Source organism: Artemia sp. Qi Xiang Cuo, chromosome 1 (genome assembly GCF_049724085.1).
Source record: "Artemia sp. Qi Xiang Cuo chromosome 1, ASM4972408v1, whole genome shotgun sequence".
Taxonomy (NCBI): Eukaryota; Metazoa; Arthropoda; class Branchiopoda; order Anostraca; family Artemiidae; genus Artemia; species Artemia sp. Qi Xiang Cuo.
The window spans coordinates 76,777,335-76,795,593 of NC_142794.1; the positions used below are offsets into that span (position 1 = coordinate 76,777,335).

The window sequence follows — 18,259 nt, forward strand, 5'->3', positions numbered from 1 at the left end:
TGACCATTGCCTATTTGAATGTAATATGCTGACGTCTGCACAACATACCTTGCTGTGTAAACTGTTAAAATACTTCAAACACCGCAAAATCTCACTATCAGCCAAGAGCCTAGCCAACTATACCTGCACACAGAGCACAGAAATCGATATCTATCATCTTATATTTGAACTCCTTGAGTCAAAAGATCTACTGAAAGATATCTGAGAATATCTAATAAACAAGAGACAACCAAGATAGTAGCTCTGTAGCCCACAGAGTGAAGCAAAAAGAAGAGGGCTAAATAGTACCAACTGAATAGCCCGCCTGCTGTGAATTAGAAGAAGAAGAAGAAGAAGAAATATGCTGTTATACAGAAGAAGAAGAAAGAAATATTCAATGGAATAAGCTGGAAGTGCATTAGTTTGATTTGTAAGAATGGACGAAGTCAATTCTGGAAGAAGGGGCCCACCTAAACTGAGAGAAATTCTTAGAAGACAAAGGCAAGATTCTGAGGTGAGACTTGGGTAGGCCTAGATTCACTCCAGGGTGAAATTCTAATTTAGCTACTTTTTGCTAGGCTATCTTGGAAAAGGATTAGGTTAAGAAAATGAAACTTTCAGTGTTAAAATTTTACTTTAGCTACTTTTGGCTATATTGGAAAAGGGTTAGGTAGGAAAATGAAACTTTCAGGGATGGGTCCACAGGCTTAAAAGTATGTCCTGAGAAGGTGTTTCGAAGCACTGGTAAAATTCTACTTTAGCTACTTTTGGCTATCTTGGAAAGGGGTTGGGGTTAGGTTAGGAAAATAAACTTTCAGGGATGGGTCTACAGGCTATAGGCCTAACATGGGTAAATATTTTGTGATTGATATTATTGATTTACAAATAAAGTAAACATACCATTTGATGCCTTTTTGGTATAAACTTAGAATTGTCACCCCTGGTAAGGAGACATGTTAAGAAAACAATTCTTACTTTAAAATATGTATAATGATCCTAGTTAACATAGGGTAAGACACCCAGTAGTTGGCCACCTGCCTATTCTCGGACAGAATCCTTTATACTATTTTAATCACTATTTACAATGAGCCTTTTGTATGTCCAAGTTTAGGCAGAATTGTCGCTTGCTAGTAAATTCAAAAATAGGTGGCGCTGTACAAGTGAAACTATTTGAATTAGTAACCTACTTGTTCAGAAATTCTTCAGAAATTTTTGATACAAAAATTAAGTTTCTAGGTGGTATAATACAGTAATTAGAGTAGTTTAAATGTCAAAAAGTTTTCAAAGTGATTAAAGTGTCCGACTACTGGGTGTCTTACCCTATTATCCCAGGGGAGAACCTTTATCCTCAAATCTTTCCTCTTTTTCCAACTTAAAAGAAAGAAAATTTTCATTTTTTCCATTCTGTGAAACCAATGTGTAAATCTTTTGAAATTGCTGCTATAAATTGTTAGCATTCATCCCATATAGATAGCATTCATCCTGGTCATTGTTAATTTTTTTTTTTTTTTTAATGATATATAAAGCATTGGTGAAAATACAAAATATTGCTATAAATGTACACATACATTCAGAGTATATACCCCAACCCCCCCCCTAATGTGCAAATATACAATCAAAATTGCATTTGAATCTAAATATAACCTTCATTTACATCACAAATAAATTTTGCCCCACCCCCCTGATGTGCAAATATATACCCTGATTTGGATTTATTTAGGGGTTGGGGTACAGTTCATTTAGTTATTTTTAGGTTCAGAATGCAATTTTTGTTATATATTTGCACATTAGGGGGGTGGGGTATATACTGTATATGTATATGTGTATTTATAGCAATATTTTGTATTTTTACCACTGCTTTATCTATCATTATAAAAAAACAGAATTAACAATGACTGGGATGAACAGTATCGGTCACACTATCTATACAAGATGAACACTAACAATTTATAGCATCAATTTCAAAAGATTTATGCATTGTGTTGAGAGCATAGCAAAAATTGTATTTTTTTTCTTTTAAGTTGGAAAAAAGAAGGAATTATCTTTTAGAAGGGTGTGATTTTCACAGGACAAGGCTGGTCAAATGAGCCTCAGGTCATCAGCAAAGAGCATTAGTTACTACTGATAGTGGAAAGAGCATAATTAATGAAGATATTAAAAAGATGTCTAGTAACTGCAGAATTGATTATTCTTTCAACAACCTTAACAACTACTGATATGTTGGTAGTTTTCAGCAAGGTCCTTTCTACCTTTTTTAAATATTGAAATGATACAGGCTGTTTTCTAAGGCTAGGAAAGAGGTTGAAACAAGACTGCTCAACATTCATGGATGATACAAGGATGAATGCTGATTTATTCAATTTGAGTGACATAAGTTCCTTTAGAACTATTGAGTTCTTAATCAGAATAGGTTCCATTGTGTATGATACATCATATATAGGATATGGGGGAAAACAATACTGGAATTGGAGGGAAAAAAACAGAAGCAAGTTGTTGGTTGAAAATTTCAACTTTCAGCTCAGGATCAGCAACTGGTTGACTGTTGTACAGGATGTCAGGGACAATGCATCTGCTGCAACATTTTTGAAAGGCATATTGCAAGAAAGATTTAGGATTCTCCCTAACATCCTCAGCCAATTGTTCCTTAAACCTTCTCTTCAACTGCTTGGTATGGTTGGTTGTCTGGTTATGAAGGGTTGATAATTTTCTGAGGTTTTCTTTTTTCTGTAATGATTCCATGCTCAATGTTTTCCATTAATTAGCTTACTTGTTTCAGTTGTTAAAAAGGTAGACTTTTGGCCTGTTTAGCCCAAAAAATACTGTTACATGACTTATCAGCATGCAAAATTACAGTTTTCATGTTTGACCATTTCTCCTCAATATCTTTGGTGATTAGCTGTTCCCAGTTGACATTAGAAAGTCTTTTGGAGACTAATTTGTAATTGACATAATTTTGCTGCTTGGAAGAGGGCTGTTTAGTAAACAAAAATATATCTGAAATAATTACAACATGGTTGCTGTTACCAAAGGGTGTTTTTACTTCATTCTTAATAAGAAGGTCAAAATTACTGAGAATAGCCGGGTTGAGTGTTGAAAACTTGCCCTTCCCTGAAACAAGATGGTTGTGAAAATGTTTGACAGAGGGAATTATCAGAGAGGGCAGACAAAAAGGAGAATCTCTAGTTCAAAAATCAGATCCATCAATCAATTGTATTTCAGGAAGGTTTAAGTCCCCCAGGAGGACAAGATCATAACTTGCAAAATTGGACATGACATGTGATAACATAGCTGCCAAATTAGATTCAGAGTACAAAACACAGGGATCACTGAGGCTTCTATAAACAACACCCGCTACAATTGAGATTGTTTGATTGTTTATTTTTATCCAAACAGGCTCAATTCCATTAGTAGTAAGAGAATTAAAATGAATGAGCCTAACCTTTGGTACATCTCTTACATATAAACACACTCCTCTGTGACAAAGTGGGGAATGCAGGTATGAAAAGAGTTGGCAACCACTGATTTGGATTTCATTGGGTGATTAGGCTGGCAAAGTCTTTTTAGGTGCAACTTCTGTAATTGCTGTAACATAAACCTCTGCCATTAACATATGAAATGAAAATTCTGAAAGTTTATTAGGGAGGCTATCAACATTGAAACTAAGAAACTTCATTCCTTGAGAGGTAGGAATCCAGGAGGATGCAGGATTAGTATAAGCAGGAACCAAAGAACTAGGAATATAGTTGGATACCAGGCTGTGAATGACAAGGAAGAAACAGTAGGCAAGCAAGTTAATGCAGAAGAAACACTTGAAATAGAAGCTAAAGAAAGGTCAGCATCAGACAAAGAAACATTATTGTGAACACTACTAGGCAGTTGAGAGACAGGATTTGATGGTGTAAGATTTTAATCACTTAAATAATTTACAGGGGTAGAAGGTAGAAGGAGAGTCATCAATGGAACATTGGAGCAGTTGGGGGATTGCTCCAGATGGCAGGTTTTTTTTTTTACAGTGGCACCTTTACAAATTATCAAGTCAACTGCTCCATTGGCTTTTGGGCATTTCAACTCCTCAGCTAGAGCTTTCTTTGATCTCCCTTAGGACTGTCACAATAGAAACAAATTGTGCCTTTTGTTTCAAAAGATTTCTGTATTATTTGTTTGTTCAATTCAGTTGGTGACACAGAGAAAAGGAGAGGAAGGGGATGGCTACCTGAGGGATGTTGGCTACTTGGAAGTTTTGTTTTATGTTTACTGGGGGGGGAAGGGGGCAATATCAACTCCATAGGTGGAGGCCAGATAGTTAAACAGGAAATACCATGATATTAGTGCACTATTTTGTCACCACATTTATCATTGTTTATACACCACAACAGCAACACACTCAACAGTAGCCTATTATATGCTAACAAAAAACCCAAGAATAATTGCTGGAGCAAACTTGAAAAATTGCAAACACCAATTAGCAGAATAGCTGGGATAATCCTGTATCTAATGATATAACTCAAGATGCGTATTGAGCACTTGGTCACACTAAAAAACAGTGATTTTGTATTGTTAAATTATAGCCTCTAGGCAAATGGCTCATCACAATCATCACCTCAATTTGGTAAGCATTTTCTCAGTTTTCAAATTTGTGCTGAACAAATGGGATCTACAAAATTTGTTTATAGATACTACTATACACAAAACACAGTGGTGTCAAAACAGATTGAAAATCATCAGCCTGTTTTAGATTTTGGTACAGGTCTCACCTCCCCTCTCTATAAGAATGATACCAGTCTAATTGAGGGAGTTCAAAGGCGTGCCACAAAGTGCATAGCTGGCCTACGAGATCTCCCATACAACAAGAGACTGGAACGCATGCAGCTGCCAACACTCATCTTCAGACGCCACCGTGGTGATATGATGCTGACATACAAGTATAATGCACAACCAAATAACCCCCTTTTTACCAAACATTCAAGTCAGCACCATACAAGAGGACACTCACAAAAGCTGTCAAAACGTTCTGTCAACCACTTCTTCTCTGAGCATGTTGTCAATGATTGGAATAGCCTTCAAGCTGAAACAGCAACTGCACCCACGGCTGCGTCCTTCAAGTCCAGACTGGACAAGGAATGGAATGACAAGCCATGGAAATATGAGTGGTACTGTCTGTCCCACTCAACTACCAACTGATGGCAACTTCATCATAATGACTGTCTTGCTAGGAGGCTGATGCCCCTTTGGGCATCTCTCCAGCAGACCTCTCTTACTGCATGTCACTGGACCCTAAACACAGTGACAAAATTTTGCCATCATTGACCTGAAACACAGCAGATCCAGTATGGACCTTAATTTCGCTCCAAAGTGCGAATTAAGGTAATCATCAAAATTATTTCTGACATCACATATTAAAAGAAAAATACTGAGAAGTTAGGTTATTTATTTTGCCATTTGTTTGAGCATGTTTTTAAAAAGACAGACTTAGAAAATAAACCCCAAAAATTCTGAAATTAGATTGAAAATATGTAAAACAATGAAATAACTGAATATAAAGGTGACCTTCATGCGAAATGTGTTAACTATGATTATTCTGTATATTATGAATTAAGAATTGTTTTCCTAACATGTTTGCTTATGTCCAGTGAACTACCTAGGCCTTTACCTGTACTTAAGTCTATTAATCCATCCCTGAAAGTTTCATTTTCTAACCTAACATCTTTCCAAAATAGAAAAAAGGAGCTAAACTAGAATTTTACTTTAGAATTTTAATTTTACTTTTAGAATTTTACCAGCCTTTTTGCTTAATGGTTCAATCATTTTCTATTCATCAAAGAACATTAAAGATTAAATCATTGGCCAATGTATGCTAGACTCTATAGCTGGCATGGTGGACATACTACTCAATTCCTTTTTGTATGCACTTCCCAAATATAATGATCAATTCACTTGCTCCAATTTTGTAAATAATAAACATTAATTGTTGCATGTAAGAAAAATGATTGATAATGGGCTTTTTGCTATTTTGAAAAATTATACTTACATGAGTTATGGTTACAAAAGGGTAAGTAGCCTATTAATTTTGTTTGATCAGGTCAAGTTGTCCATGAAATAGGAAGGGGGTGTTACCTACTAGAAGCAACTCTGAAGATCTAGTGAATATGAAATATCTAATAATGATGAAGTAAAAAAAGTAGCTTTTAAGCCTAGGCCTATAGTAATTAGTTCAGAAAATAGAGTAAGAATAATACTGCTAGATTCACATTCCCCTTAAATTGGGAAAGGATGGAGATCAGGTAAATTCACTGCTATTTTTTTTTTTTTTTTTTTTAGTTGGTGGGAAGGGGATGAGTTATCTAGGATTTCACTGTGAGGGGGGGGGGGTAAAGTTCCACTACTACTAGTAACTGAGTATGGTACCAAGCTGCCAGATGCCAACATAGTCATAAATGCTCCTCCTTTATCCTAGTCTGTTCAAACCTTCCCTCTTTATACCCTCCTTTATCCTAGTCTGTTCAAACCTTCCCTTTTTATACCCTCCCAGTTCAGAGCCATTGTTAATCTTAGAAATAGTTTAGGAAAGTGAATAAAACTTAGGAAGGAATCTCCTGGATCTCCTGGAAAGGTTAAACTGAGGAAGGAACCCTAAGGATCTCCTGGAAAGGTATTTTAAAGTACCTACTTCCACCTTTCCCCCTCCAATGGACACTGGCCTTGGTAACAGATGAGAGTCAGGGCTGTACTGAAGGAAGCATACTAACAAAATAAAAGTAGTACCATTATAATCTTATTTTATGCTCTTTCCAAATTTGTTAGTTGCTTTTCTCTGCTCCTCTTCATTTTGGGCAAAATTCTAGTTTAGCTACTTTCTGCTATCTCAGAAAGAGGTTAGGTTAGGAAAATGAAGCTTTCCGGGATGGGCCTACAGACTGATATATGTCCCAGGAAGGTATTTTGGAAGTTCCTACCTCCACTCCTTCCAACTGTAGAGGACAGTGACCTTTGATAACCTTTCAAGATTTTCCGTTGTGAAAGTGAAACCTTGTAAAAAAGATCTTCTGCTTAAATGAAGTACAAGAAAACTGTTTTAAGCTTCACAACTTTGCTCAATCCCAGTTTGAGGTTTCAAATATATGCAAATATATTTTCCAAATTAAAAAAAAATCCATTCATATGGCTTAAAATTCTACTCAAGTAACAGGAAGTGCACTTTTCAGAACTAAAACCAGAGAAAAACAAATTGATAATTGAAAATTAAGATAAATGATATTTTCAAAATTTGAAAAGGTATAATTTGTCAAGTAGGTAAGTTTCTAAGACTTAGAAATCAGAAGGGGGTTAACATGGACGCTTGACAATGCATTCTCCCAGTATATTTTTGGCCGTGGATTCATTACTTAAAGTTTCATTTTCCTAACCTAACCCCTTCCCAAGATAGAAAAAGTAGCTAAACTAGAATTTTACCAAATATTGCAACACAACTAGATTCCATTGAATCAAAACTATAGAAAACCTGTTTCTACAAAAAACTAATGATTTGCAACAACACTCAATTATTAAAGAATTATGCTATAAGGCCAATGGTGAATATATTTGAAATTCCATAACTGAGGTAGGGAGATGATAAAGACACTGCTTGATGTCTTTTTATAGCCTACTATTTTCAAATACAGTAGGCCAATTGTATGCTTTTTAAATGAACATTCCTTTATGGTCCTATATATAACCCTAGGACATTGGTTTGGAGAAGAAAAAAAAAAAACTAGGCTACTTAAATGACAAATGTCTTAATTTATAACATGCAGGATGTTTTAATGTCCAGCAGACCTGAAGCTTTTATCATTGGATAAAGGTCTAATGGTTTAAATGGACTAAGGGACCTATTCAGAACAAAGACAAAGCACTATCAGAGAGGGACACCATGACAATCAAGAAAGGCTATTTCAGATATGCAAAGTTTCTACTGTTTATTACTAATTGGCATCAAAATGCCTGTCTTCAAACATTAGGTATACAAATCCAATCAAACAGTGGTCAAGTTACTGAATTCATGAGAAGTCAGTAATAAAAGTAACACTGAATTGGTAACATTTTTTAGTATTTGGTTTCTTCATTTATTTAATTTTTCACTCCATTATAATTTTTGTTTATCATATAAAAGACAGCGCTAATAGATTTATTTATTGTTTAGTTTTAATTAATTTGATTTTTTTTTATCAGTGCCTGTTGGATATATAGCTTGGGAAGAATTGATTTAATATTGCTTGGTATGTTTTTAACTAGGCTGCTTTTTTAACTCATTTCTTGTCCAAAAGATGCTGTATCATGTTCTTTACTGCTTGAGAAGTATTTGCCATTGTTAAATCTTTGTATTTGCTATTATGAAATAAAATGAGAATATGAATGTGTTCCAGATCTAATAAAAAGTTAACAAAATTTAATAAAAATTGAATTTTCTGTTCCAGGTGAGAACAAATTATCAACCAGACCAATCAAATATTAACAGTGTTAATTTTTGTGAACATGGTTTATGGTTTACTAGCAGTTTTACTATAGTAATTTCTGCGCAATCATCATAAGCTTGAGAAAAATGGATGCAAATGACCAATGAGAATTATGAGTGTTAAGGCATTAACACATATATTCTTCATATTTTAGTATTGCTCATTAAAATTATTTGTGTTTTAATAATAAGTGTAATGCATGTCAAGGTAATGTTAATAAACTACTTTAGTTTTTCAATTATTTTGCATTATATTTGAAGTAAATACAAATTAAATTATAATTTCCACCATGAACATACTCTATGCAAAGCAAGTATTTCTTGTCAGGGCAAGCAGTTAAAGTGAAGGAATTTTCCCATATGGATGAAATAAGTTAGCTTTTATGGATATTTAAGGTTATTAATCTTTTATGGTATCTATTCAATGTGGTCCCCTTGTCTTAACATTCACTGAAAATACAAAAGCCCAAGTTCTGTGTGTAGCCTAGGGCCCAGTTAGAGGGGAGGGGTGGTGCATCTACAAGTTGAACAATTAGTATATTTATACAGCATTAGAATGTGTATTGAGTGATGTGTTTATCTTTTATAGCCAACAAATTTTAAAAAGTTAATATTTAGCCATACAATGAAACTTTCATGTTTTGTTGGTTTGAAAACCTAGTTATGCCCTGAAAAAATTTTGGGTTAAGGTCACTTATAGGAAAGAAATCAGGTTAGGAGAAAAGAAATAGGGAGGGGGGAGTGAAATAAGGTAAGGAGACAGAAATCAATTGAGGAGACAATTTGATTCCTTATTCAGCACTCATCCCAAATAAATTGTTCTTTTAGGTTAAAGCAATATCAAACCATAGGAGGTGATAAGAAAAATTATGAACTCATAAAAAGTCAGTAATAAAAGTAAAACTGAATTGACAACATTTTTCTTGCTTTTATTGAAGTTTTAACTTAAGTAGAAAACAAAAAAATAGTATGTAAGGAGGAGCTCAAGCTAATAGTAACCAGCTCCAAAAAAAGAGTTTTAATGCTAATTTATGGATAAAAGAAATCGATTTCCTATTTTGACTCTAAATATGTAACTTTTGTTAAGTTTAAAACTACCCACCAAAAGTTGTGAGCCAGTGTGAATTTGCATAGTTTAGGCAATACCCCTCCTCAACTCTGACGTCTTTGCGCCAAAGCTTGGCTTCCCTCCCCTGATGCTTAAATATGACTGCCAAAACACAAAGGTAATTGTATTGGAATAAAAAGTATATTTCAGAATGGCACAGGAATATAGGAGCTTATCTATATGCATTTGCTTAAAAAAAATTACAGTTCAAGTATTTCAGAGGCAATTGATAAGTGAAACACTTGTAGCTGCCCATTAATTACGTTTGTTGTACTCGTTAATGCTTTCAGTTAAATACCATGACACTAGCTCAAACAGTGGGGGGTTGAGAAGGGGGTATCCCCCCTCATATATGGAAAACCTCTTTGTTTTCAGCTCAAATCTTGTTCTTTAATTTGATTTTAGAAACATTGTTTTTTTTCTGATTTAATTAAAGGTAAATGGAATATTAGAACTCTTGCTTACATAATAAAAACATGGTATGAGCTTGCCAACATTTTAAAAACATAGTTGTTTTAATTTAATTAAAGGGAACAAGTGAATCTTACGACTCTTGCTTACATAATATAAACATGGTATGATCTTGCTAATATTTTGTAAGGTAATGTATGAAAGTGTAAGGTTGTTGAAAACTGTTTATATGGCCACTAACTCTTTGGCTTTTATTCAAACAATTAGCCAAGGGGAGGGAGAGGATCTCAGGATATTCAGCCAAACAGGGGAAAGGAAATTCCTTCCTTGCCTTGAAAAAATTATCTATTTTTTCATTTATTTACTTTAATAGATTTTGAATGTACAAAAGAATTTTGAACTTTTTGGTATTTCCCTCAGTGCAATTACTGATACTCGTTTTCAAGCATTGGTTTTTATTTTTTAGTGTGGATCTGATTGTCCAGATATTGATTTTATATATGATGACTCAGATTCATATGCAAATGAAATTGCAGAACTTTATACATATACAGAAGTCCCTGAGTTTCAGCTGAATCTGAAGGTATGTAAAAATTATACGTCATTATCTATAGTTTATGCACATTATATGTGCTGTTTTTATTTCTTTGATAAGGAAAACTCTTGTCCTGTAAATTCTTAGTGCACCCTAAAAGGGGTATATCAAGGCCCAGTATATGTGTGTGAGTGGGGTTAATAACCCTATTTGGTTTTAAGTGCTGTTCACTTTCCTGTACTTACATTTATACAATACTGTTGAGCAAAAAAGTTGAAGCTACAACAGTAATTACACAAATACATAATAAAAAGCTGTAAGTCAGAATTCTAAATTTTAGGCCTCCTGAAGGAATTTTCTGTGCAAAAAGAAAAGGTTAGAATAGTTCTAGCCCCACTAAAAAATCACGAAATTTTTGGGGGGTTTAATTTTTCAATTATTGTTTAAATCATTGATACGGTTGCTAAGGACAGAAGGATTTCGTTTTGAATTCACGTTTGGTAGTGACGAAAGACATGGGCGCCCATAAGCTGAATTTCAGGGGGGGGGGGGCAAACCTCATCTAATTGGCATTTTTAATGGTATATAATAGAAATATCAGAACAAAATATAAAAATAAGGCAGTATCATTCAGCGAGCCCCCCTGCCCCCGCCCATCATTCTCCCCCTGCCCCCCCCCATATGGGTGCCCATGACGAAAGACTTAGGAAAGAATATTTTTTGTTCTTAACACACTCTTTTACCTGGGTGCTATTTCAACATATATCTATTTCACAGACAACAACAAGAGAGGATATTGCCTGTCATAACTGAAAGAATTTTCTAAATTGCACAATTAGAGTCATCAATTGTATATCTTAAATATGTGCAGATGGTTCATTCAGAAACAGTAGCATGGGGTACAAGAGTCTTACATCATTATGAAATTTCTAAGACTGAATTTATTCAAGACTCAATTAAATCTTTTGGATTGAAACAAGAACTCTTATTTAAAAACCCACTATAACTCAACACTTTAAACTGAAAAGTAAACTTTAAATTCATGTGATTTAAAGCTTTAGGTATTTCCGTTTCCCATTAAAATTATTCTGCTTTTATGTGAAACAGGGGTTTGTTATTTTGGTCATGCTTGATAGAACACAGCAAAATAAATGCCATTGATGATCCCATTTTGCAGGAAATAAGACCCCTGTCCCCACACATAGTATATTCATAAGCATAAACTTTATGAAAATGGTAAACAAAACATATCTAGATGAGGTATGCCAGTGATATGTCCTATGCGGCATGAGAGGCCTCCAGGAAGTCTAGTTTTGGCAATTTTGGCATGTAACCTCAATTAATACCTCTGAAATATGTATTAAGACTTAATATTTGCAACGTCAATGATGACGTTGCAAATATGATGAATGATGATGAATACTACACTAATGTCTAAATTTATTGAAGTGTTTTTAGAATACTTGCAATGATATATCAGAAAAACCATTGTGACACTAAAAAATTGTGAAAGGTGAAAAAATGTCAAATGTGCAATTGAAAAGTCAACTAGTTAGGCACTAAATTACACATCTCCAAGAAAAGCAGCATGGTTTTAGAAGCGGCAGATTGTGCTCCGACTTAATATTTGTACTGAGAGCGCTTGTCGAGGAATCAAACGAGTGGAGCAACAAGCTATATCAACTATTATCGATTTCGAAAAGGCGTTAGACTCAGTTGTCCGAGAATACTTGTGGAGATTCCTTAAGTATTATGGAATGCCAGAAGACCAAGTGGGTATGATAGTATCCCTATACGAAGAGACGGGCTGCTGCGCTAAGACCGAGAATGGCACAACCAGATTTTTCAAGATAATGTCTGGTGTGCGTCAGGGATGCGTACTTTCCCCATTTCTTTTTGTAATTATAATGGATTACATATTAAGACGAAACTCTGGATATGGCTTAAAAGTAAGCAGCAAGCAACTCTGTGATTTAGATTTCGCGGATGACATAGTTTTGCTAGAAGATTCTAAACAGAGGTTGCAGCAGCTACTTGACGCAATTACAGAAAATGTCGGGCTAAGCATAGACGTTGACAAATTAAAGAGCATGTCCATCACAAGCTCGCCGCTTGTTCTGCACCACAAGAATACAAGTCTAGAAAAGGTGAAGGACTTTAAATACATAGGTAGCTAGATTGGATGTGACGGTGAAATTATGACCGAGATTAAACTCAAAATAGGTCATTCAACTGGAGCTTTCAATAGACTTGAGCCCATTTTGAGAAGTAGCAAATATTCCTTGCGACTTAAGCTACGTCTCTTCAGAAGTGAAGTACTCTCCATACTCCGCTACGCTAGTGAGTGCTGGCAAATGAACCAGCATCTCGAAAAGAGAATTTTTACATTTGAAAATATGTGCCTGAGGTGAAATTTAAACATAAGTTGGCAACAGAGAATCAGAGAACTTTGAAATCCAGAATAGAACAGGACAGCCTCTCATTACTGCTGTTCTGAGGAAGAAGAGGTGGTCATATTTAGGCCATGTACTCCTCATGAAATAAGGCCGCCTTCCTCGGACAGCGTAAGACTGGAAACCAGGCGGCAGAAGAAGACGAGGTCATCCAAAGAACACTTTGAGGTAAACTTTTTATCAATATCTGAGGACGGCTGAGACCTCGCTAAAACATGCGTGTGAAGATATCACCGCTGCAGCATTGCTTCGGGACGAGTGGAGAGGCTTCGTCGACGCCCTATGCGCCACCAATGGCTCAGGAGGAACTAAGTTCCAAGTTAAGTTAATATTAAGTAGAAAATACATGTATAATTAAATTCTGGCCTCTCAAACGAAAATTGGTGTTATAAAAAAATGAGTTTAATCCTCCTTGTTGACAGTTCTATTGCATCTGAAAGATCGACTTCCTTAATTCAGTCTTGTACACAAGACTGCCTCCTCCTCCCTTTGTGAGGTCTTGAGAATTTTAATAATTAATTCCATTATTCATATAATTTGTGAGCATTTTAAACATTTCTGTCCTCTCCACCCTCCCAAATAATATCATGTATATATGCATGCTTCTCTTTCCTTTTTTTAGGCGTTTGAAGAAACAATGACAGAATTTGGAATGACCTTACAATGGATGACAACATCACCTAACACTAGAAAAACAATTCTCATGAAGTTGTCTGATAGGCTGGAACTTACAAGCAAATTGCTGAGAATGAAAGCAGCAAGGGCTGTTCTCTATATTGCACAGGTCCGAAATATTTTTTTCTTGTTAGAATCTTTCCTTTCTTTAGTAGCTATGTTTGATTTTTAGCTTTTATTATTAATTTACCTTAAGACAGGCTTAGCTGATAGAATTTTTCTCTGAGACTGACCCGAAGTACCCTTTCCCCCATACACACTTAAAAAATTGTGTCCTAGACAGTTTTTTGTATATTTGAACCATCTTCCCCATTTGTTGAAAATTGGCATACGTGCCCCTATTAGTGTCAGGCAGGTCCAAGATTCAGGAAAGGAGATGACCATAAAATTTTTATGACGTTTTTGGGGCTTGTAGACTATGATTTTGGGTGTTGTATTTTTCTTTTCTTTTTGCTGGATAAGCAGGTGTATAATTCGTAGGCTAGAATTTAATTTAGGTTTTTTTTTTTGGGGGGGGGGGAGGGGCTCAAAAAGACACGCTTAAATGTAAGGAAGGAGGGGCGAATAAAAATCTTAATCCATCACCAAGTTTAAGGCATTTATTTATTAACTGTTGTTTTAAAGTTTAGACTCTTGGATATTTTCCATGCATTAGCCTATGGGAATTGTATAAAGAAGGGTTTTTGTTCTACTAAATTTTTAGGAACTGAACTGAAATTCTGTAAAAAGTTGCATTACCGCTCAATTTAACGGGCACACTTCTGGACTGGCTGTGAAATCAGAAGTAGGTTTTTAGACAATACAGCTTGGATCATTTCTACGGATAATTTCTGAGCCATTTGGCTGATACAGTTCTTTGAGTAGTGTTACTCTTGGGTGCCTGGTGGAAATTATTATCATTTTTGTACAGAACACTCCATGCAGTTTTATTTTCAATACAGATACCATTTATTTCTGTTCAGGCTTTTGCTCTTTTCTAAATACACCTTTTGCTCTGTTGATATTACAACATAGTTTTTATTTTGTTTTCTTGTAAGTCAAGAGTGATTGAAACTTAAGACGAGGTAAAAATTCGCAATTTAAAAGAGGTAGTGTTGCATTGTATAGTGTATAGTGGGCCCTCTAGGTGAAATACAAAAGATTAAAAACGGATCAGGAATTACAGTTTTAATTTGAAATAAACAGCTGAGATGTATTTCTTTCCTCTGTACTTAAGTAAAGAATGAATTATGGTTTTATCCAATGAGACCCTGGCTGCCTTCCAACCCACATCATACCGTACACTACGAATGTACACTAAAATGTACATTTATGGCGTTAGTATTTTGTTAACAAGCTAAAAACCGAAAATCAGGCGAAAGAGCTATTGGCTGGCAACACTTCGGAGGAGCCTTTTGCAATGTTTTAAATGATTGCAAATTTATATTGCAATCACGCGAAAAATGAGGACATATATAGTCACTTGCATCCCCCTTCCTCCCTGCACTTCCTACATGTATTTATTGCGAGCAGTTCCTTAACAAGAGGGCTCTGTTATTTCTTGTTGTCACTGCCAGTCATTCAGTGATTAGTCTTCTAATTAATGAATTTTGTGTGGACTGATTTCTATGTAGGTTCAGTTTTGCTGGATGGAAATTTGTTTGAGTTGAGCCGTGTATGAAGTGAATACTAAATCAATTGAATTTAGCATGCAATGTTAAGAAACCTCGTTATTTTTTTTTTATTTTTAGGCTGAATAAGGTGTAAAGTCTAGAAGATTACCAGCTGTTTTTTACGTGTGTTTAATGTGAACAAGGGACTTTTACTTAAAATTAGATTTTACATAAGGAGCTCTAGACCCATAAATGCATCAATCCATAGGTTAGTTTATTTTATTCATATAATACCGACCTGGAAATTATTACCAACCCATTTTGGTCCCAGGTAGTGAAATATTTCAAAAGCTGGTAAAATCTAGGATTGTAAATTTGTGGTCAAAATGACTTTTTAAGGTTTTAAGATCTTAGTAAAGGTTTCTCGTAAATAACCCTCATGTTTTGCATATCAGGTGAAATTTAACGGTGGTTTTTCGGGAGGTTTTATTACAACATGTATGATTTAGATATGTATAATCGAACCATGGGAAAAGAGAATCTTTGGATTTCTAAAATCAGAATGTTGTTAAAATGTGGTGATTTGGGTGCCTCTGGTAACTGCTATCATCAACAAAAATGGAAAAATAAAAGCTGTGACCAACGTAAATTATTACGCATTAAAGTTTCATTTAGTTATTCTTTTGCGTACCCGACTGACTGACAGTATCTCAAACAGTAGGCTATACTGAAAATATGGGTTAATCCCGCTTTCTAGGGCTATAATGAGAGGAAGGTTGAGATGGGCACGTTCTGTGGATGAAGGATGACAGGTTGCCGAAGATTGTCCTTTTCGGCTTCCACGGCTTCCACGAAAGGCCCTTTGCTAAGATATATCCACGAAAGGCCCTCCACGGACCTTTCGAGCATTTTCTTCAAATAAATATTAATTTTTTAACAAACAGGTGTTTGGCAGTTATCTTCCACCTTCTAGCTTCATATCTATACAAGCTGTGAAATTTAATTCATTCAGTAGCCATGTGTCCCAAAGTAGGTACTAACAACACTAGTTAATTCTTATCAATGACATAAAAGTTTAGTTATTTAGTATTGTTATATAGAGGGAGGTTTTTCTATGAAAGAACCGTGGATCGATCTTTGCCTGGAGATGCATGACCCAGTGAAGAGATAGGGGATGAATGAATCGGTGGGAGGATATTTTAACATTTCTTTGTATTAACACATTAGACTGATATTTATCCTTAATGTAAACTATGGTCCTAGAAAGACTGCTCACATCAAAAATGTGAGCACTCAAGAACATTTGGGGTTTTGCAGTCGGCATGAATTGATGGATTCCAGCCCAAGTCTTCTGTGATGGGATAGGTAAAGTCCATGGGCGCAATCTTCTAGGTTAAATGAATCTTGGACATAAAAAATTGTGTCGCTGTAGTCACATTTATTTGATTTTGTAGGTACAACTACTCACCTGAAAGAATTGTTCAAACTAATGTTGTGTTTATTGTTTTTTAGGGGTGCTGGGGTGAAGTGCAAAGTGACGCGGAGCAGCAAGAGATTGCTAGAAAAAATTGCATTCTTCTCTACCGAAGTGGCATCTTTCACATTTTTATTGATCTCCTTAACTTAGAGGCGGAGTAAGCTTTGATTTTTGTTTCGTTTAACATAATTAATACACTGCTTAGATTTATCTGGGAATGCTTCTTTGCTGCTCAAGATCTCGATATTCTGGACGAAAAAAAAGGAAAAAAAAATGTTTTTTTCCCCGGCCAGCTTGCAAAAAAAAAAAAAAAATGGAAAAGGTGAACGAATTGTACGCGATCAACAATCATAATTTTGAGTTAATATAACCTGAGACTTTCATGAGGTTTCCCTTAACCATTGACATTTCTCGCTAATTATGTAGTGTAAGTCTTGTATTTAATTTTGTTTAACTATGTATAATATTTAACCTAATATTCACTTGAAACGAAGATCTGTATTCCCTTGTAAGAATCTTTGGTCAGTTACATGAGGGGTTACATACTACATAATAAAATTCGAAATTCCAAAATGGAATGGGATAAATCAAAATATTTAAATCACCTGTGTTGAAAAGAAGCTGTCTAAAATAAACACACTCTAAGTTAAACACAGGTGAGAACAGTTGCCCTTATGTTCCGAAAGAACTTACAACTTTTTTAATTTTCATTATTTTTTTTTATTGATGAATTCAACTTAACAAATTAATTACATTTGGAGACTTCTGTGCGGAATATCTGTTCTAAATAATGAAATGAAACCATATATCAACGTCTTGCTTGTGAAAATTGCGACAAATATTTAAACTGAAAAGAAGCATAAAGTAAGCCAGGTTAGTTTCTACCCCCAAGATAAATTCACCTAGGATAGTACGAAAGGACCTCCCGGGGTTTTATATCAACTTGGCAGATAAATGTATTAGATTTAGGATATATTTATAAGGATACCTTTACTGTACCTCAACAAGGTCATACAGATAGATATAGCAAACGTTCAACACGTACATAAAGGTAGCTCATATGCTATGAACTTTAAAAAAGTTATATATGTCACCTTATGAATTTTATTAACGCATGTATTTCTTTAACTAGGGGCATGTGAATCTCAGACTTGCAGCTCAAACTCAATTTGCATACAACTACGAAATACTTTTTAGGGTTCAATCAATTGTTTTTTGAAGATGAACCTACGTTGAGACCCTTTGCATACGTGGTTGGTTGAAATGAATCAAAGTTTAGATAATGGCTAACAGTACACTACCTCTATCCTACAAATAGTGAAATAAAACCAACTAAATGGGGCTGAATCATCGCCCCCTCTCCCATTGACTAGGTAGGCCTACAATTTAATGTTGTGCAGTTTTTACTTAGACTATATTTTTGTAGTCTAATGTTTCGACTGCCAAGGCTGCGGATCTCACTGTGTTGGCCCCACAGTTTCTCTTAATTCATTTGAGTTTATTAGAAGGCAACAGCCTTCCAACATATTAAATAAAATTTC

At 35.1% G+C, this 18,259-nt stretch overlaps 1 protein-coding gene across 2 annotated transcripts in view; it reads left to right on the top strand.

Annotated features, from left to right (window-relative positions):
* The first annotated feature begins 366 nt into the window (after window positions 1-366).
* Window positions 367-18,259, top strand: part of Strip (striatin interacting protein) — an 84,088-nt gene continuing 66,195 nt past the window's right edge. For both annotated transcript variants that reach the window (XM_089087091.1, XM_089087099.1), the window contains exons 1-4: window positions 367-493; window positions 10,453-10,569; window positions 13,597-13,758; window positions 16,754-16,875. In XM_089087091.1, coding sequence (XP_088943217.1) covers window positions 416-493; window positions 10,453-10,569; window positions 13,597-13,758; window positions 16,754-16,875 — 479 coding nt within the window. In that variant the 5' untranslated portion in view covers window positions 367-415. The remainder of the gene's footprint in view (window positions 494-10,452; window positions 10,570-13,596; window positions 13,759-16,753; window positions 16,876-18,259) is intronic.